The following is a 21,778-nucleotide window of genomic DNA, read 5'->3' as shown; positions in this document are numbered from 1 at the left end:
AGCAGGGATACACAGGTGTGCACACACACACACACTATACGCCCTATAAAATGGATAATTGCAGTCTTGGATGCTGATTTCTACTATGCCAAACCCCTTAGTGAATGACACCTTACACAGTAATAAAACACTTTAAATGAACAGAACTTTCATCTCTTTGCCTCAATTTATATTTGCATTAAATTAAAGGAACTATAATTTAGTGGATAAATGGCATATAAAGCATTCGCTTATTAAAAATAACTATTTAATTCAACTTTTAGGGCCAGATTTACTAAAAGCTTGCACCATCTTTTGGTGTTAAAATAGTACTGTCAGGATTTACTAAAGACGCACAGTGACGAATTAGCGCTGAAAAGGCATGGACACAGTTATTTTGCGCTCGTCAAATTACTGCTACTTGCGCCATTATTTAACGCCCAAAAAAAACATGTCTTAAACAATTTTGTGCTTGAAATGGCAGCATTTGCAGAGAACAGAGAGCGCTTGGTAAAAGGGAGAGGATTTTTTCCACACGTATTAATTTATTTGGAATGCCAGAAGAACACATTATCCGAATCTGAACATATCCTTACGCTAAGTTGCGCTGCACTCGTTAGATTGTGTTGGTCATTATGGAAATGAGATGTTGCGTCTGTGTTCTTTAATGTTGGTCGATATGTAAATAAGATGTTGCGTCTGCGCTCTTTAATTTGCGCATTGTCAGTAAATCACCCGCAGAAATGTCCACACCCGTCGGCATTGTTTTCGAATTGCGCTTTCGCGCAAATTTGCCCTGTTTAGTAAATATGCTAAATATTATTATTAATTATTATATTATATATTATATATATTATTAATATATCCTAAATTCTATATAAAATATATTGTGTATAAAATATGTATAATATAAAAAAAATATTGTATTGTAATATTATTGTAAAAATTGTAATATTGTATATTAAAATATTTAGAAAAAATTGTTTGTATAAAAATGAACCCTTATATTTTAATTATGTATCCATTGTTTATTGTTTATAAAACACACACACAAAAAGAGTGAATCTATAATAAAAACTTCAAATATCAAATACTCATATATTTAATGATTTATAAAACATTGGCTCACTTTATAATGACAAGACAATTGAATTAAAAAAAAAAAAAAAAATTTTAATAGATTATAAAATTTGGCAAAATCACAATATTATTGACCACAAATATAACTGTAGGGCAGAACAAAACATATTTTATTCTTTTGTTATCTAAATCAGTGACTACATATTTTAGTACATTTATTTAGTACATTGTTTGTTTTGTTTATTTATTTATTTATGAATGAATGAAATGTAGGAAGAATAAAATGCAGGTTACAATTATTACAAGGAGACAATGTATTATTTAAAAGTGACAGTACAGACATTTATAATATTACAAAAGATTTAAGATGTTGTTTAAATGCTGTTTTGAACTTTCTATTTATCAAAGTATCTTGAAAAAACGTATGATAGCTTCCACAAAAATATTAAGCAGCACAACTGTTTTTAACATTGATAATAATAATAATAAATGCTTCTTGAGCACTAAATCAGCATATTAGAATGATTTCTGAAGGATCATGTGACACTGAATACTGGAGTAATGATGCGGAAAATTCAGCTTTGCATCAATTGAATAAATTACATTTTAAAACATTTGAACAGAAAACTATTCTGAATAGTATATATAAAATATTATAATATTACTGTTTTTACTGTATTTTTGATCAAATAAATGCACAGTGTAGCTTCAAATCCGGTTGCAGTGCATACTTCTAATTTTCTTTTCCCTTTAAACAGACGGTTGAGTTGAAGAACCAGGATCAGCAGTGCTCCAAGAACGCCTCAACTCAGATGACCAAAATTGGCTGTTATGTGTCCAACATGGAGGACAAACTCATCACCCCAGGGACTTACATCACTGCAGGAGAATATCACAGCAAGAGACTGAGAGCTGTACGTGTCTTTGGAGGGGTTGAGAGGGAATTGTGTTCATTCTGTGCTTTCGCTGTTCATGACAAATGCTTGTATGTGTGTATATTTTCTTCAGGTCATTACACTACAGTCACATGTCAGGCGCTGGCTAGCCAGGTGTTTCACAGACAGCTTGAGACAGGCTAAAGAGCAGCATCTGGCATGGCTGGAAAATGAAAAGAGAAGGAAGAAAAAGGAGAAAGAGCAGCAGATCAGAGATGAATATCACCGCAGGATGAATCCGGAGTCAAAGGCAGACTTTGATCTGCTTTATAATGCCTTGAAAAGTGAGTAAGTGAGTGTTTGTGTAGTAACTAACTACAAGTAGCAATGCTGCTAACTTAAAGGTGACGAGTAAATTTTCCACACCACTAAAATCACCCCAGGAACTGCAAAAATAATGACTTTATTTTAATAACAGGTCTTCCTGAAAATCTGTGAACCACTGATAGTCCTCAAATTACTTATATTTGACTCTGCACATTAAGCTGTATTTTAACCTAGAAGAAAACCTAAGCTTTAACTACAATTTTCAGTAGGATGTCAATAGATTAGCTGCTCTCATAATAGCTTTTACAAGCTACTGCTTTTTTGGACGTATTATATGTTTGTGTGCAGCTTTTTAGTCAACAGTTGGGTTCAGTCGGTTCATGCAAGTGAACTGACTATAACAAATTATTGACTGATTCATTTCAGTCCCTACACAGACTGACCTCTTTTTTTTTAAGGAAAATATTTTTAAATACTGTGTAGACCATCATTATAGTTTGGGGGTCAGTTTTTATTTATTTTTATTTTTTTTTTTTTTTTAATAAAGTAATACTTTTATGCAGCAAGGACACATTAGATTGCTAAAAAAGAGAGAGTAAAGACATTTATAATGTTACAAAAAACTATATTTCAAATGTTTTTTTTTCCCAACTTTCTATTCATCAGAACAATTCTGAAAAAAAAAAAGTGTTTCCACAAAATTATTAAGCAACACATTTCAGAAAAGAAATGTTTCTTGAGCAGCAAATCAGCATATTAGAATGATTTCTGAAGGATCACGTGGCACTGAAGACTAGAGTAACGATGCTGAAAATTCAGCTTTTTATCGCAGGAATAAATTACATTTTGAAATATATTAAAACAGAAAACAGTTATTATTTAATTGTAATAATGTTTCACAATATTAGGGTTTCTACTGTATTTTTTTAATTAAATAAATGCCGCCTTGGTGAGCATAAAGGAATTATTTAAAAAACAAAAAAAATCTTACTGACTAAACTTTTTAACTTATTGTTTTTGGAATGAATTTATGTATAAGTCACTGGCAAATGAGTTAAATAATATAATCTGGTATTTATATATTTTAAAATATTTAAACTAGATTTTTTTGTATTTTTCTTTCTTTAAATTACTTTGCTGTGGATGACTACATTGTAGTTGGTATGATATATTTACTGAGATGGAGATATCCTGTATATGTGTTGATTTGATTTGGATATAAGTTAGTGTGATGGTTCTCATTCTTTATCTCTGTGTGTCAGAATGGAGGATAGAGGAAGTGGAACACATCAATGTCACTTTATCTGGTGCGGAGAGAAAGGCAGCGCTGTGCGCTCTACTGGAGCAAGAGACCCAGTTCATCTCCTCCATAGAACGGCACAGAATGGCTGCAAGCACGAGGAACCAGGATAAGACCATACAAGCCTTCCTCAACAAGGTGTCTTATCTTAGCTAATCGGCTGTCTCGTCATGAGCATGCACTATTGCTTAGAGCAAAACCTTTGCTTGTTCACAGTGCATTAAAGGAGGAATTCTGAGATTAAATTCTGCATTCAAACATTTAAAATGGGTTTAAAATGTATTTAAATTTTAGGATTTTATAAATGATAAATCTGCATGGCAGGAGATTAATTTGGTTTAGAATTTTGAAGATTGCTGATTCATAACTTTTCTCCATTGTGTCCTTCACCTAATGTTGCTCCGGTAGAAATGTCTGTAATAAAATGCGTTGAACGTCACTGTGGCTAATGATAACTAACTGATAATATGCTAGATCAAAAGTCAGAACAGACTTTTTTTATGTTTTATGTTACCTCCTCTATAGCAGTGGTTTTTGAACTGTTTTTGCTTCATGACCCAGACTTTACATTGGGCATAAGTAAACAAAAATGTCCTTGAAATGTATTAATGAATTTAATACATTTTATATTAATATAAATATGAATTTATAAATTAACTGCATAGGTGCAAAACATGTTTATACAATGATAATATCATTCTGTATGTTATTATAATTTGTTGTAATCCTTTATAGAAATCTCTGCTAAAAGCAAAAAAACAAAGAAATTGCAAAGACTATTTTGTATGACTTCTTCTCAGTGTGCAGAACCAAAGAAATGGCGTGCATTTGATGGGAAGGTGACACAGATGGACACGCAGTTCACCATCAGAGCCAAGGAGCTGCGAGACCTTTACAGTAGCATCACCCAGGCTCAGTTCACAAACGACGAACGTCTGGATGTGCTTCTCACTCTCAAACACACCGTAAAGGTCAGTTCCAAATCTGTAGTCCAAAACATGGTCAAAATATAAACCCTTTTCTAGAAGCATATATTTGCTCGTCTCATTTTTAAAATGTTCTTGTGAACAGGAACATAAATGCAAGCTAACACAGGATATAGTGGACTTGATTGACAGGGAGGTGGACCTGCTGATGAGGGGCGTTAAAAAAAGCAACCTGGAGGGGTTGAGGAAGAGGATAGCCTCCCTCTTTCTCCAGTACATCAAAACCCCTGCGTTCAACCCTCAGGTGTCCACATTTCTGCGGGTATGTGGCAAAAGCAGTGTTGTAGTCGAAACTAGCTTTTTCGAGCTCGAGTCAAGACAGAGATCAGAAGAGGGTTAAGTCTGAGTTAAGTCCAAGTCCTCATGCTCCCATGTTCATGACATAAAGCAATATATTGGTCGTGGTCCTCATGTCCAAGTCCAAGACGATATTGTCATGGTCTTGGTCTGGATCCTTGAGTCCGAGTCCAAGATCATATTTTATGGTCCTGCTCCTTGAGTTAGAGTCCAAGACCATATTTTCATGGTGTTGGTCTTGGTCCTTGAGTCTGAATCCAAGATGATATTTTCAGTGTCTTGGTCCTTGAATCGAGTCCTAGACAATTTTTTTGGGTTCTTGTTAATGAGTCTGATTCCAAGACCATATTTTCATGGTTGTTGGTCTTGTTCCTCGAGTCTGAATCCAAGACCATATTTTCATGGTCTTGGTCCTTAAGTCCAAGACCATATTTTCCTCATCTTGGACCATACAGTATATTCATGGTGTTGTTCTTCGTCCTTAAGTCTGTATCTTTATGGTCTTGGACTCAGTCTTGACTTGGACTCGAATTAGCGGTTTATGACTACAACTCTGAGCTAAACTTCACCCTATACATCAAAGTGAGTGTGATGTTAGCTGTTAGGTCTGTAAACAACTTCCAGTTCTAAAGACACTTCAATACAACAAGTTTTGGTTGGTCATCTCACTCTTTGAAACCAACTCCATTATTTACCCTGCTCTCCACAGGTGCCTCAGGATCCTGCTGACCTGAAAAAGAACATCTATTTGTGTCATGGCTGTAATGAGTATCAGTCATCCACTGACTTTGCTCTGAAGACAAACGCATCTTCGGTTGGCCTCTGTCGTCGCTGTATGGATTTAGACAATGAGGCTCGTCGAAGAGAAGACTTCTCTCTTTACAAGAACATTCTCATGTGCTTGCGTGAATCTGAGGCCGATTGCAGCCCAGAAGCCAAAATCACTTACCTGCTACAGGTAACGTTTATTCATTCATTATTCATTTCAAGCGTATGGAAAGAGCCATGTCAGTTTTGGCAAAACCTGCCTTTTTTCCTTCACTTGTTGTGACACATCACATGAAATTATTCTATATAAACAAATGATACATGTCTTAAAGGGATAGTTCACCCAAAAATGAAAATTCTGTCATTAATTACTCGCCCTCATGTCGTTCCAAACTCGTAAGACCTTCCAGGGTGTCCGCGGGGTCTTAAAAAGTATCAAAAGTTGATAAATCAATTTAGAGAAAATTAAGGCCCTTAAAAAGTATTAAAAAGTCTTAAATGCCATTTTCCAAGGTATTACATTTTGTATCATCTTTTCATTATGTATATTTGTCCGAATAGTGGGTTTCTGTGTAGTTTATTTATGGAATCCCGCAAGATTTGACGTCATCTGTTACAGCGCTCACTGACTGACTGCACTGCTGCGTGATAGCGTGGGGCTTGTTGATCCCACTCTCGCTGAATTTCTGACCATTACCGCATGCTCCCATCCGCTCCCGTGATTTTTGTGTCCGCTCCCGCAAACGTTCTAATTGTATATAATTTTCGCGCATCAGGGCACCGCTATCAATATGTGGGGTATTTAAATCCCTTTTGAATGAGCGCTCACAGTCGCAGTTCACTTTCACTTTCGATTTCGCGATCGCGCGCGCACTGTGTAAAGGGAGCACATCTTACAATAAAAGATATTTATCAATGAGCTCGTGATCAGTCAAATCTGACTTCTGCAGCTTGTGTTGGATGCAGGGTTGTTGTTATTTTTTTTCCATGAAATTGGGCTGCTTTTAAACTGTTGCCATGGGTTGATTTTCCCCAGTGGGTTAAAGGTTTGAAATATTGCATAAATTACATTTGGTTGAAATGCTTGTACTGAAACATTTTGCATTCTACCTGTAATAAAACTGTGCTAAATGTTTTGGGCCACACTAGTAGGAAGCATTTGAGCTGTGTTTATGATAAATGTGCATAACAGTGACTGTAAAATATGTATTTTAGGGATGGAAATTACATTTTTATATTTGGGACATGGTAATTGCGCTACTTTGGGCTGTTTTTTTTTCCTGGCATGGGCTTGGGATGCACAATTAAAATGATGTAATAGTTGTGATCATTATTTTACCTTCCATGATCATTCAGACACGATCAGGTGCAGTACTGACACTCTGTCAAGTCTGCATCAAATCAAGCACTCTATAATCACAGGTAAACTGACTGACCAGTCAGGTGTTTGTCATGAGAAGTGTTCCACAAAACAGCTATGGTTTGAGTTGATGTGACAAATACATCTTTTAAATATACCGTGTGAACTCATTGTCCCGTTAGCTTGGAGAGCTTTATTTTCCCTCCTCAATAAGTTTTGTCAGTTGTTTTGTTTATTGGTCTAATTCTTGTTTCTTGGGTTGCATTGGTTAGTCACTCAATTAATTCTCCTGTGCTTTGTTCCCCCCTTCTGAATTATGTTGTATTGATAAGGAGTTATCACAAAGTAAATCTGTTTAGTTGTGCTATCTTACAATCAATATATAGTAAATGTAAGTTAAAGTGTCGCCGATGTAACCGGTTAAAACTTGGAGTGGCGATGAGGTCTTAAAATTATGGAAAGAGTCTTAAAAAGGTCTTAAAAGGTATTAAATTTAACTCCATGATTCCTGTAAATACCCTGACCTTCATTCATCTTCAGAACACAAATTAAGGTATTTTTGATGAAATCCGAGAGCTTTCTGACCCTCCATAGACGGCAACACAACTGACACGTTCAAGGCCCAGAAAGATAGTAAAGACATCGTTAAAATAGTCCATGTGACATCAGTGGTTCAACCATGCATTGTGATACTCTCGTGAATGCGCGTCGAAGACTGACCAGGAAGAGAAGAAATAGTTGAATAAAGTCGTTTTTTTTTTCTTTGCACACAAAAATTATTCTCTTAGCTTCATCAAATTAAGGTTGAACCACTGATGTCACATGGACTATTTTAACAATGGTCCTTACTACCTTTCTGGGTCTTGAACGTGCCAGTTCCATTGCTGTCTATGGAGGGTCAGAATGAAAGCTCTCAGATTTCATCAAAAATATCTGAATTTGTGCTCCAAAGATGAACAAAGGTCTTATGGGTTTGGAACAACATGAGGGTGAGTGATTAATGAGTTTGGAAGTATTATGCCTCTGTTTATTAAATTGTCAAAGACACTATTGGTCATGTGATTTTAACATGGCTGCCACCATCAGTGTTTTTGTTTTTTTTGAACAATCTGTTTATTGAGATGTAACACTATATAACAGTAATACAACAATATTGTAGTTACATCTTTTTTACATGTATGAAAACAGTAACAAACAAGAAAAATAAAAAACTTTTTTTAAGTTACTGAAAAGACTACAGTTCTCTGTACAATCTCATGCTAGTCTACATGATTTTAAACATATCAGTCAAATGTGCTATTCATTTCTTTTGGTGGAGAATGCGGGAATAAAATCGCATAGTCCGCCTTTAAGAAGAATAGTACACCAAGCACATGCTGTGTTCAAGACATTCCCTGTCCTCATTAGGAGCAGGATCTGCGGTACCTGGTGGATGTGCTGTGGGGGGCTCAGTCTGCTTTGAGTGGCTGGAAAGACCTTCATGATTTACTGCTGGTCCGGTGGGAGAAGCATTTGGACTGGAGCCCATGGAACTGCATCCTACTTACAAAGGACGAGGCGGCTGCACATCTCAAACTGGAGAACATCGAGAAGGTACTGCAGCCACTTCTGCTCTTGAATGAATGGTTTTCTTTACGCTGAAATAAATGATTAACCTCAAATATTCAAGCAATATTGCACTAAGAGCTACAGAATAAAATGGCAAAATAAAAAACTTTTGCAGAATAATGTAATATATAACCAGGCTTTAGTCAACAAATATAAAGGATTACATCTAGCAGAACTTCAAAATCATGAATATCAACTCTGGCAAATCTCATTTCTAGACATGTAATGCATTTACAGAACACATTTGTCTCTCCCACCACTTGAGAGCAACGCCATTCGTTCCGCCCTACAAATGTCCGCTGTTTTCACTTGCAGGCATACGATGTGGTAGTTATCCGTAACGTCAAGCAGAAACACGCATTGGCCAGGAAGTACTTCTCCCAGATTCCTGCGATGGCCGAATGTCTGCACGATGCTGAGATTCAGCCTGCTGCCCTCAGCAACCTGCTGGTCTCCAAACCCATCACCAGTGCAACCAAGTAGAATCGCTAAGAGGCAACCCACAATCCTGCGGGGCGCTCAGGGACATCTGCAGCTTCACTATTTGTGGGCAGTAAAGTATAGAGATCTAAAACCTTATTAAGAGTTCTTCTTCAAGATCATTTATCGAATTTGAATATCTTATATGTTAATTAAAACCGTGAGTAGCGGGGCCGTTTTTGTGTCTCTACTCCATTGCACTTTGCAATTTGGCCTGATCATTCAAAGTCTTTCGCTTCTCGCTGCTTTGCTTTCCATTCATTAGGATCATTCATTAATGCTAATTACTTATTATTTGGCAGTAATTGAGAAAGAAGTTTTAATTTTATTTTCAACTTCATTGGTATTTTGTAAAATAATAATTGGTAAAAAGAGCAGCATAACTACAATCCTGTGAAAAATGCGGCATTACCATGTTATGAGTCTTGAGTACAAAGTAAGCTATATAAAATAATTGAGATTAGACTGACAAAAAAGTAGATTATCCCTCCATGATTGCTCCGTACAAGAATGTATTACAAAGTTATTTCCGGGAACACTTCAAGCCTGAAAAGCACAAGTTGAAGAGGTTTTAATTAGACCTTTGCAAATGATATATAGCCTAGATCTAATCAGGAGGTGAGCAATCTAAGATCTGCAATTATAGGAAAAGGTCAAGAACCTCCTCCTGTGTCTCCTTTTGAACAAATGTGAACGAAACCACCAGCACCACAGGACTCCATTAGATAAGTTTATATGCTGTGCTTAATAAAATGGGTTTTTATTAAGAGATTTGGCTTATCATCATGTTCCTTGGCACTGGCCCTATCACTGTCATTCTGTGATCCCATAAGGAACATTAATGACACTTAGTTGAACTTCAAAAATAGATTGAATGTGATAACAAAAATGCAGCTAATAGGGTGGAGGACATTTGAAAAACAAGTTATGTTACAAAGGATTAAATGGTGAATTTATTAGATGTTGATGGTAGTAGAGATGCAGATGCTTTTTGCTGAGTATAAGAGGAACTTCAGCATTTTTATAAGAATTAAATAAGAAAAAGTGTTTGTGGGTTCCAGGATCTTTAAAAACTGTAATGGCTACTACTGAAATCCTTTAAATCGGTAACAAAGAAAACACTTCTGTTTGCTGAAATGGAGGTATTATGGAAAACTTGGTGGGCCCTGAGAGCAACATTTTTTTAAGGTTATTGTTTGATCTAACTGTTTGTGTTTGAATAAAGTAAGTCAAAGTTAAGTCAAGATTTTCTCCATTATTGTTCCCACCAGTATTGTGCAATCTTTTGTAATCTTTGGACGCTGGAAAATGCTTTGATGTTTTATAATGCTCATATTGATAACTAATTTGTGGAGTTTTATGTAATCTCTGATAGAGCTGTTCTGTTTGTTCCTTGAGGGAGCTTGAGGATTGCGATTAATGTGTAATAGTGTAGACAGGATGAAGTGAGTGTTCTGTCCAAGTTATCCAATGATATTTCAAGGAAACACCATTCTGCATTTCAAATCCTTGGTAATCCTGACTGTGAAATGACAATTGTAAAGGGAGGTCATGAAGATATAACTTCAACAGCATCAACTAACCTCAACGCCTTCAGACAGATTTGACATTACAGCCGGTCATAGGCCAGCTCTTTGTGACTTTTTCCATTGGATTCACAAATTTTCCATTGCCACATTTTATGATTCACAAAGTTATGGAAGCCTTTTCTGTTTCAGGAAAAAATAAAAGATACAGATAAAAATAAGAAATAGTAAAAAATAATGTAAAAAAAAAAAAACAGTAAGAAAATTAACTATAGTAAGAAATAAAGTTGCAGTTACCGGATAAAGTCACAATTTTGAAATGTAAAGTAGAAATTACAAGAAATAAATTAACAGTTTTGTGACAAGTAAGGTCTAATATGTACTGTATAGTCACAATTAGAGAAAATAAATAAAGTTGGAATTGTTTCAAATTAATTGTGTGAGGTAAAGTTGCAGTTACAATTATGAGATATAAATTCGCAATTGCATTTTGTAGTGTAGTGTAGTGTAGTCACAATTTTTTAGTATAGTAGAAAATACAAGAATTTGTCATCGCAAAAAATAAAGTCTCAACTGTGGGATGGAAAGTTGCAATTGTAAAATGCAAAGGCACGATTATGAGAAATAATAAATTTTAAAGAAAAAGAAAGTGTTTGGAATTAAATAACAATTGTGAGTTGTGAAGCTATGATTACAAGAGAGTTGCAATTACAAGATATAAATTCGTAATTATGAGAAAAAATGGCAGTTGTGGGATAAAATCACAATTTTGAAATGTAAAGTAGCGAACACAAGAACTAAATTTGCAATTATAGGAAATAAAGTCGCAAAAAAAAAAAGGCCGAATTGTTTAGAATTAAATAACAATTGTGCGATGTGAGGTTGTGATTTCAAGAGTCGCAATTACAAGATATTCGCAATTGTGACCCTGTCATAAGTAGCACGGAAATTTCGGAAAAAAAAATAATAATTGACTCTTATGGCTGGTTTTGTGCTCCTGAGTCACAATTAAGAAAAAAAATTGCAGTTGCAAGATATAAAGTCACAAATTAAAAATACAATATCAAAATGGACTTCCATACAAACTTGGGGGCATTACAGTGAAAACTTGAAATAATAGTTTACATATTTCTTTTCTTTTCATTTCAGTGTTTTTGTTTTTTGTTTTTGTTTTCATATTTCCATAAATATTTCTCTCTGATCTAATTCTTTGGAAACAAGCGTCAGCACGGATTATTGCCTGCTGTGTGATTTCTGAGAGTTTGTGTTTATGAAGTCTCCTAGGTTGTTGTTTAACAGACCCCTGCGTGGTGCCAGATTAGGGCCCAATAAGGGAAACGGCGATGACTTTAGCTGTTAGGCGAAAAAAGTGTGAATTCCAGGACATTGTCTGTGGCAATGTCTCATGTGCTCTTGATTTTATAACCTCGTATGCAAATTTGTTGTTAACTTTGGTCATAAAATGTAAAAATAAATAGGTTAGAAGGGACTTGCATGAGGTATGACTGGTGGGAGTCTAATCTTAAAGCTTAATCTCCATGGCCATAAGGCTTTATGACATGCCTGGAATGGACCAGTAACAGTGGATGCGGATGGCACCAGGGCAAAGATTAATCAGCGGCACATTATTTAAAGGCCATCATAAGACAAAGTCCCAGAGTTGACTCCGTTTCGGCCACAGGATGAGGCGGCTTAGATGTTCTTGGAGCTCCTTGAAACCACTAATCATCATCATCTCACCGCTGGCTTTGCTACCGCTGCCACTGGTCATCAGAAAAAAGGTTAGATATGCTACAAACACACATGGAGATCTGAATGAAAATAATGTGAAAATTAATTTTCGTTGAGAGTAAAACTAATGTAATGAAGTAAGAGTAATGAAGTCTTTTCTTTGAGTATGTAAAACAATTGTACAGTATATTTTCTGAAATACTTTAATGAATACTGAAATGTCTTTAACAATTATTTTGTCTTTTGCTCTCACTTTCTTTGTAAAAATACATTTCGATAGACATATTTTTTGGCCAAGACAAAGACATTCCAAGAAAAATGAAAAAAGATGCTGATTTCAGTTTCTTCAGTCCTTTTTATGTTACTGGATATCAACCCTGATATCATTTCCACTAGGAAGCAGAATGTGCGTATATCCTAATATTAATGGCTGTATACTGGATGACGGAGGTCTTGCCTCTGTCTGTGACGGCACTTCTCCCCGCGCTGCTTTTCCCTCTTTTTGGGATCATGAAGTCCTCACAGGTACACTTTCCAGAACTGGTCATTTTACTCTTGGAAAACAATCCTATCTAGAAATCTGACTGCAGTATTTCCAGACTTCTAAAGTTGGATAGCTACTGACCGACAGTCTTTCTTTAGGTTGCTACTGTATATTTCAAAGACTTCCACTTGTTGCTTCTTGGTGTCATCTGTTTAGCAACATCCATTGAGAAATGGGGTCTTCATCGGAGAATTGCCCTCAGACTGGTGACTGGACTTGGAGTCAATCCTGGCATGTAAGACTGATTTTATTTTATTAAGATTTCTGATGTGTTGTGATGAATCATAGTAGGATGGCCCGAATTAAATCTGCTTGCTCATTTCACAGGTTGATGCTCGGGTTCATGGTTGGCTGTGCTTTCCTCTCCATGTGGCTGAGCAACACCTCAACTGTGGCGATGGTAATGCCAATTGTGGAGGCAGTGATCCAGCAGGTTTTGAATGCAAGTGAAGAGGCCAGGAAAGACCACAGGGGGGCGTTAAATGGCATCTCCAACCCTGCTCTTCAGCTTGAAGGTAAACTGGTGCAGCTTTCATTTAACATGAGCAATAAATAATCATTTAAACCTTTAACCTTTTAGAGCTGTGCAGCATTTAATTATTAAACATCTGTTTTCAGATATTGAGGCCCAGCATGACCAATCTGAGAACATAAAAAGGTGAACATATATAAAATTAACAAAAAGGTACCTGATTGAAAACAATTGATTTTTAAGACTGAATGAGATTTTGTGTGCACTTACAGCATCGAAGCAGGGATTACAGAGCCAGTTCAGACAGCTCCTGAGGAACCAGAAACTGTTAAGGTCAGTAAAAAAAAAAGACACAATCTGACATTAAAATGCACAAAATGCGTCTCCTTGCCTTTCCGATAAAATGGGATTACTCAATATTTGTTAGGCGCCTCCACCATATAATGGAAAGTACAGGACCCGTGAAGATCACATGATGTGCAAAGGCTTGTCGCTTTGCATTGCTTACTCCTCATCCATTGGGGGGCTGACCACATTATCAGGAACATCCACAAACCTCATCTTTGCTGAATACATCTATCAGTGAGTTTACTAATGTCTTCAAACTGAAGTGTTTTACAGTGCATTACATGGTTTGGACAGTCTATCCATCTAAACTGTGCTTTTTTGTTACATTTCCTCAGGTACTACCCAGATTGCACCGTCATTAATTTTGGGAACTGGTTCGTGCTTTGTCTTCCCATCTGCATAATTATGCTGATTTTGTCATGGATATACCTGCACTGGATGTATCTTGGATCCAAGTGAGTGATCGTGATGTCTTCTATTCAATAAGTCGTTCCCTGACCCCTCTCTGTTCCTCATTTTTACTCTTCGTCTTTGGCTAAATTCATCATTTCAAATCACGCTGCCATTTGCATTTTTCCCACCTCGCCACTTCAGCTTCCTCTACATGTCCTCAATCTTCTTCATCCTGCTCTGTCTCACTCACTCACAGCCTCCCATTCTCATCGCTCTAGTATAATCCTGTTTTATCGAGCAGCCTTCTTCATCTCACCCTTGTCGATATTTTCTTCTTTTCCTGATGAAGAATCACTCACAGAACATGGACACCTGACGTCGTGACAAGAGATGTGATTGTTCTCATGCATAGTTTAAATGGATTTTTGTCATATGCGGGTGTTTCAGTCAGTTCGTCTGCTCATCAAAATGAACTACATGTGTGCATTGACATGACAGTGAATGAACTGAACAATAAAAGCATATCTGCTTTTCCATCCATCCCTAGCTTTCGTGCCAGTCTGTGCTCCAGACAGCGATCCGAAAAGGAAAAACACACTGCCAGAGTGCTCCGGGATCAGTACAACTCACTAGGGCCCATAAGGTTGGAACTCTTCTTTTCATTTAAAAGATCTTAAAGCTCTTAAAAATGTGAACTCTACTTATTTTTCCCTGTCGGTCTGAATCCATTGCTCAACCAATAGCATGATTTTGGTGTAGGGGTTCTTTTTTTTTTTCAAACAGTCCATGTGAATCGGAAGTTGCTGCTAACTTTACTTTAGTATTGTAGTATGGAATATTAAATAGAGGGCATGGTTTTATTTTAGCACACCTCCCTGCCATTTCTCGCTCGCAGCAAAGTAACGTCATCAGATAAGGAATGCCATTATAGAGTGGAAGCAAATTTTCAGATTTTGATTAAACATGACCAAGACAAACCATTTTTTTTAGTGGATTAATTTAGCATGGATTAATTGTTCACCTCAAGACTAGCAATTTGCGCTAACAATTTAAAAAAAAATTTTATTTCATGCAGACTTTGACGTGCATTATGTGTTAACATGACAAAGTGTGTCATTTTGGCAAGGTTAGAAGTATTTCAAGACCTGATTATGACCTTATTATTTTGATTCTTATTATTATCAAAGTTTATTTTTACTTACAGCTGGAATACACTAAACAATTTTAAAGGAGACATATTATGCCCCTTTTTACAATATGTAATATAAGTCTCTGGTGTCCCCAGAATGTGTCTGTGAAATTTCAGCTCAAAATACTCCACAGATCATTTATTATATCATTTTGAAAATGCCTATTTTGAGTGGAAGCAGAAACACAGTTTTTTTTGGGCCTGTCTCTTTAAATGCAAATGAGCTGCTGCTCCCCGCCCCCTTTTCCAGAATAGAGCTGCACCATTACAGCTAGTACCTGCTAAAAACATCTGTTTTGGTTCTGATTATCATGTTTAGCGCACTGAAATCATGCGTTTTAAACCATATGAGTTTAAACTTCTGATATACGGTTTTCTGAGAGCACACATCCGAAGCACATGGACAGAAAGCGGTTCTCATTCACACAAGTTTACGTTAAAAACACACTAGTTACAAAAACAGTCAGTTATGTCTGTGAAGGTAAACAGCTGGGAAATAAATTGCGAAATCATTTAAAAATGGATTAAAAAATAAATGTGTTAAATAAACATACTTATACTTTAGATGACAAAGTATTTTCCACAAATAAATATTTTGTATAATTTTATAATTAAAAAGGAAGTAAACTGTAACCAACAGTGCACTCAGTATTCTGGGTTTGTGTGCATTGGGAATCATATTTTTTCAAATAAAGCCAAGGTAACACTCATTTTACATACAGCACACAGTGAAAATTACATAAATATGACAGTGAGGCAAATGCATAAAGCACAGCATAATTTGAAATCACGAGTTTATGATCGCGCGTCTCCAGTGAAGCTATACTCTCCTCCTGTCAGCATTCAATTCACACAGACCGACCGTCACGCAGAGAACATGAGATCATGCAGGATACAAATGCACACTTCACAAGATCTCACAACTGGATTCGACTAAGTTTGCAAGGTTTGTGAAATTAAATATTCATTATTCATTCAAAGATTTGTTTAAATGATATAAATGCGTATTTGCTGAATGCTGACGGCAAACGAGAAAGTATTATAATGTTTGCCTTTCTATTACTAATAATATAATACTTTGTATACATATTAATTAATTTGTTTAACCGTTCTGTCTGATTATTAGACAGAACTGTTAAGGACGACAGTGAACAAGAGGGAGAATGTGAGCACTGTGTGCTGCTGCCGTTCTCAGCGCCATCAAAGTAAAAGTCTGTGGCGCCGTCAAAATAAAACGTTCTGCCTCGAACGCAGAAAAGGCCAAACAGAAAAACTATCGGCCGATGCCGATATTTGAAAAATGCCAAATATCGGCCGATATATCGGCCTTCGCGATATATCGCTCGACCACTAACTAATACAAATGAGATGCAGGAATTTCTGATCATTTGTTTGTAACACTGTTTCTCTACTGATCCAGCTGGCAGGAGATTATCACCATGATCATTTTCATTCTGATGGCAATTTTGTGGTTTACAAGAAACCCAGGTTTCATGCCTGGCTGGTCGTCATTGTTTCCTGAGTGAGTGTATTCACATTTATCAACTTCTTTTGATGTAGATATACTACTGCACTTTAGAGAAAGTCATCATTTTGTTCAATAATTGCCTTTAGATTTCTTATTTATTCTTTGTATTTTGTTATTTCTTCAGTTACCCAGGATACGCTACGGATGCCACTGTAGCGCTGCTGCTGGGTTTCATGTTCTTCATCATCCCCGCACACAAACCAAATGCAAAGCGCTACGGTACGGCTTACTCATTTCCTTTGTGCACACTTGAAACCCTAACAAATGATTAGAGGCTCACTATCGGCAGTTTTGTTGTTGATTAACATTGTCGATCCCTGTGACAGAGGCCTTGATAACGTGGAAGGACTTCCAGGCCTGTATGCCATGGGAGATCAGTCTGCTCGTGGGTGGTGGTTTCGCTTTGGCTGAAGGCACAAAGGTAGGATCATGATTTAATGGAAACCCAACTATATCTGTAAGAGAAGAAAAGACAGAAATGAATAGAAAAGTACAAGGCCGCATTAATAGTTGAATCAATTAATGGTCCGTTTTACATGCCTGGATTCAATTAAACAGGCCGGTCTAATTCACTAGTGGCTTTGGACAGGCCTGGACAGCTCAATTGCACCATTTACTCATAATCTTAAACATTAATTTCCTTTTAAAAGAAATAAATTAAAAGACGGATCACATCAAAGCCTCGTAACAGTGTGCAGCCCATTAACGTTGTGCAGAGAACAACAATTCCACTGTGTCACTCTCTGTCTGCTTTGACGTTCCATTCAAGCTAATTACATGCCTCCATTATAAGACTGGCACTGAAGCACAGCATTTCAGCATAACAAACGGCTCCTTCCTCATGTCAGTTGCAAAGGCTGGAAACAAGAGCGTCTACTTCTTAATATTCTCCTGGTGTAGGTAGGCTGGGGTGGGGTCTTATCATCAAGGTTCCAGCCCTGTTTTGATCCAGACACCCAAATGTCATGGCAAGTTCAGTCTTTAAAATCTTCAAAGCAGAAAGGGTGACTACTTCTGCTGCGTTCTCCATATGCAACATCAGGCTGTTTAGATGACGTATCTTGACAAACAGCTAAATTACAACTCCGGTCTCTGTTGACAAGCAGACAAAGATATATTGGTACATTTCTGAAAGTGGGTTTGTTTGGGTTCAAGAATATCTTGTCAGGACACTTTCATTTACCTTCTGTCTTCGATGTTTTTTCTTTATTTTTCACCCAACAGATTTCTGGTTTATCGACTTGGGTTGCTGAATTGCTGACTCCCTTGGGAAGTCTTCCTCCTTTAGCCACTGTCACCATTGCCTGCCTTATTGTCACCTCTATCACAGAGGTGGCCAGCAATGCTGCCACGATGACAATCTTTTTGCCCATACTGGCCCCCTTGGTATGTGTAATTTCAATATACACTATATTGCCAAAAGTATTGGGACACCCCCTTCTAATACATGGGACCCCTTGACATTGGCTGAATTGTTGACAGTGCAAAGCCCACAATCCAAATGTATTACTTATTTGGATCACTTGGGCAAGATTGTATGACCAGCTTCGATTAAGCAATACAACAGACTTAAAGCTTTGGGTTCCATGAGATGTTCAGTTTGAACGTCATACCTTTTGAACATCAAATCTTTTACCATTTACTTTTTTTTTGAGGGGTTCAAAGAGACTAGTAAAAGCTGTTAAAAACATGTTTGGTGTACAATTCAACTGCAATTTTTATACAAAATGTATTATATTAAAGATATTTCTTTAGCTTTAAGCAGAGTTTGCATGGCAGGTTTAGTCCCGTCAGCTAACATAGCACTTAATGTTTTATAGAGTTGTATATTTTTGTTATATGCTAGCCTGTACATATATACAGATAAGTGAACTATGAGTAGAATGTCGAAATTCCATTGTGAAAAAAGGAGATCTAAAGAGTAAATAACAGACAAAATTTTCAAGAAAGTACACATTCTCACTTTCAACATTAGGCACAAACTCTCCCATAACAGTGGCTAGAAAATAATAGCTATTGGTTTTAGGTGAGTTACTCAGCTGTTTGATTTCTTGCAAAAAGTGAGCATTTCTAGCCAGTGCTCCTATTGAGCTTCAAAGGCATCAGTCAGAGAATTAGATCGTTTAACAGGTTTTTGGTTCAAATAGCAAGGATAAATTTTGTTTTTAACTTTACAATGTTTTTGTTTGTTTCAATACCATTTTAAAATTCACTCTTACAGAATTTTGTATTTTGAATGGAAACTCAATGTCAAATTTGGTTGACATCCCTTGTTCATACTGTATGTGCTTAATGTAAAATGTTTCTTGTTACGACTAAAACTGTGAGACGGTTACTTTCTGTCTTGTGTGTTCTTAGTGTGTTTCACTACTTTGGCAAGAAAAAAAAACATTTAAATAAATATCTGGAACCATTTTGTCACGGCTGTGTCAGGAGGAAGTCGAAGGAGACAGCTGGTGCAAACCAAACTTTCAGTTTAATAATAAAAAGGCAGAAGGACAATCGGAAACACAACGTAGAATAACTGTGACCGGACAACCAACGACTGAACAGACTGGGGCTTAAATACAAGACAAACGAGGGTAATAAACTAGACACAGGTGATACAGGTAAACAAATAATTAAACAATGAGCAAAGGAACTAATGAAGACAGGAACATGACCAGATAAGGAAAAACAATGAAAACTAATGTCGCCTCTGGCTTGCTTAGTTGGGGACACTTCATTTCCAGCGATACCGTTGACTTGATTGCAAAGATACTATTTAAACTGAGCTGGATGTTGACATCACTGAATTCAATGATGAACTGTCTTTAACTGAAAAATTTGTGTTTACTATTGTCATTTTGCATTATTGACACTATTTTCCTAATTAATGCTGTTCAGTTGCTTTGACACAATCTGTATTGTTAAAAGCGCTATATAAATAAAGGTGACTTGACTTGACTTAATGGCGAGTTCACACTGCACGAACAGCTCCAGATATTTAGCATGCCAAATATTTTGCGGGCGTCGGCGAGGATTCACTCAGATCGCGTCTTTGATAATTCACACTGTGTGATTGTCACTCGCGTGAACGAGCACCGATTTGCCTCCGATGTCGGGCATTTGTCGGCGATTTCACAAAACCTGTCGGCGAGTGAAAAATCGGGCTAATATCGTGCAGTGTGAACTCGGCATAAGACAAAACAAACTGAACATGTGACACATTTACAGTCATCACGTTTTAGTGGGAATTCATACTGATTTTAATAAACAATGCTTTGCAATCGGTATCAATGTTAATTGAACTGTGCGCTGAGTGGATTGTCTCATGTCTAATTACTGAATCTCAAAATTGAATGTTTTGACAAATCGAGTCTGTGTGGCAGACTTATCAAAGAGATTCAAGAGGCAGATTAACTTTGATGAAATGAGGTTACAGAGAAAAATTGTCATCTATTTCTGTACATAAGCGGTGGCTGTTTAGCGATAAGTAATGCTCCTACACAGAAAAATGGCTCTGAAAGTATACCTGTCCTAATAATACTTCTTTCACATTTAATTAGGGCGAAAGATCGCAAAACAAAATGGTATAATAATTAAAATACATGAGACTTTAAAGCTGGTGTAAAACAAAAGAGAAGGCTCTAATGTGCCATTTGAATGGGCTTGGGCTAATATTTGTTCTCAGAGTGAGGCAGTGATGAGAACTAATTCTGTAAACCACCCACGTTATGAAAATTCATGCTCTGATCCTGCAGCCATTGTGATTCAAGGTCACTGTTCAGTTGTGTCTGAGGTAATGACAGGCTGTCCGAAGGGTCTAACCTGATTATGTATTATTTAGTACTTACTTATATACTTAATGATTGTACAAGGACTGATGAGTTTAACAATCAGGCAATAGCTTTTCTGCAAGCCTTATTGTGAGTCACTGCAGTCATTCTCCCTGCACTGTAAAAAATGATATGATGAAAAAGCCATGACAACTTATGTTTTTAAGTTACTTTAACTCATAAAAATAATTTAAGCAATTTGAACTTTTTTTTTTATAAGTTATACCAGATTCAACTTGATTTTTTAAGTCAGTTTAATGTTACTGAAATTCAAAAAGCCCAATTTAGTTCAGTGAACTTAACATTTTAAGTTGTAGCTTTTTGGCACTAACCGGCCAAATCTCTGAACATGGATTCATGCGCAGGAGTCAAATTTGTACATGAATTTAATATCAGAGTCCTTTCCAAGAAAAAAATATATTCAGCAAATCTAGTCATTAGACTCATGTTTAATACATAAAGACATCGCAGTGCAACATCAAACAAGGAGACACGGGCAGACTATACAGCGAACTAACTAAACCGCGGAGGAATTTCAGACGAACAACTCATGAACTTGAGGAAGCTGTCCGTTGGGCTGCGCGCGAAGAAGCATATTCACCGTGGATGAGGTGAGTGAATGCTTGTGTAACAATTTTTGGAAGCTTATTGTTCATTTTAGCAGAATAGAGCAGAATAAGTTATGTTCTGTCATTGTTTTCCAAACTGTGTTTACCTTTCAAGTTTTGCATTTCTGATACGGTGGCCGCTGTGCTGTGCTGCCTTAGCACTGCAGATTGTAATGTAACGTTTGAGATTTGAAACATATTTGTTTCTCCACCTGTTAAACATCGTTAAGATGGGCAATTTGAGCGCTACATTTCTATCATTAGATCATTAGACAGCTGAGTTCGATCGGTGTCCGGGTCGTAGGCTGGAAGATGTAGGAGCGAGGAAACGCTTTCGATGCGATTGGAGATGCAGATCCACTGGTCAGTGTGGTTTGGCCTATTAAACAGATAGTTCACCCTAAAATGAAAATTCTGTCATTAATTACTCACACTCGTGTCGTTCCACACCTGTAAGACCTTTGTTCATCTTCAGAACACAAATGAGGATATTTTTGATGAAATCCGAGGGCTTTCTGTTCCTCCATTGGCAGCAACGCAACTAAAACATTCGAGGGCCAG

General features: G+C 36.8%; 2 protein-coding genes across 2 annotated transcripts in view; both read left to right on the top strand.

Moving 5' to 3' along the window:
• Positions 1-9,116, top strand: part of LOC107659461 (IQ and ubiquitin-like domain-containing protein) — a 10,881-nt gene extending 1,765 nt beyond the window's left edge. Inside the window, exons 4-12 of the mRNA XM_016448415.1 lie at positions 1-15; positions 1,818-1,973; positions 2,068-2,278; positions 3,524-3,699; positions 4,362-4,532; positions 4,633-4,809; positions 5,554-5,802; positions 8,380-8,565; positions 8,896-9,116. The exon at positions 1-15 is cut by the window's left edge and continues 194 nt beyond it. Of these exons, the coding sequence (XP_016303901.1) occupies positions 1-15; positions 1,818-1,973; positions 2,068-2,278; positions 3,524-3,699; positions 4,362-4,532; positions 4,633-4,809; positions 5,554-5,802; positions 8,380-8,565; positions 8,896-9,063 (1,509 nt within the window). The 3' untranslated portion in view covers positions 9,064-9,116. The remainder of the gene's footprint in view (positions 16-1,817; positions 1,974-2,067; positions 2,279-3,523; positions 3,700-4,361; positions 4,533-4,632; positions 4,810-5,553; positions 5,803-8,379; positions 8,566-8,895) is intronic.
• A 3,089-nt stretch (positions 9,117-12,205) lies between these two features.
• The window catches only part of LOC107659460 (solute carrier family 13 member 1-like), a 10,833-nt gene continuing 1,260 nt past the window's right edge, over positions 12,206-21,778 (top strand). The window contains exons 1-13 of the mRNA XM_016448414.1: positions 12,206-12,367; positions 12,714-12,842; positions 12,960-13,096; positions 13,189-13,376; positions 13,480-13,519; positions 13,606-13,666; positions 13,761-13,915; positions 14,017-14,136; positions 14,622-14,717; positions 16,684-16,785; positions 16,916-17,010; positions 17,118-17,212; positions 18,016-18,177. Of these exons, the coding sequence (XP_016303900.1) occupies positions 12,269-12,367; positions 12,714-12,842; positions 12,960-13,096; positions 13,189-13,376; positions 13,480-13,519; positions 13,606-13,666; positions 13,761-13,915; positions 14,017-14,136; positions 14,622-14,717; positions 16,684-16,785; positions 16,916-17,010; positions 17,118-17,212; positions 18,016-18,177 (1,479 nt within the window). The 5' untranslated portion in view covers positions 12,206-12,268. The remainder of the gene's footprint in view (positions 12,368-12,713; positions 12,843-12,959; positions 13,097-13,188; positions 13,377-13,479; positions 13,520-13,605; positions 13,667-13,760; positions 13,916-14,016; positions 14,137-14,621; positions 14,718-16,683; positions 16,786-16,915; positions 17,011-17,117; positions 17,213-18,015; positions 18,178-21,778) is intronic.

Source organism: Sinocyclocheilus anshuiensis, unplaced genomic scaffold, assembly GCF_001515605.1.
Source record: "Sinocyclocheilus anshuiensis isolate Anshui unplaced genomic scaffold, SAMN03320099.WGS_v1.1 scaffold387, whole genome shotgun sequence".
Taxonomy (NCBI): domain Eukaryota; kingdom Metazoa; phylum Chordata; class Actinopteri; order Cypriniformes; family Cyprinidae; genus Sinocyclocheilus; species Sinocyclocheilus anshuiensis.
Note: the sequence above shows the minus strand (reverse complement) of the source record. Positions and strands in the feature narration are given on the sequence as shown.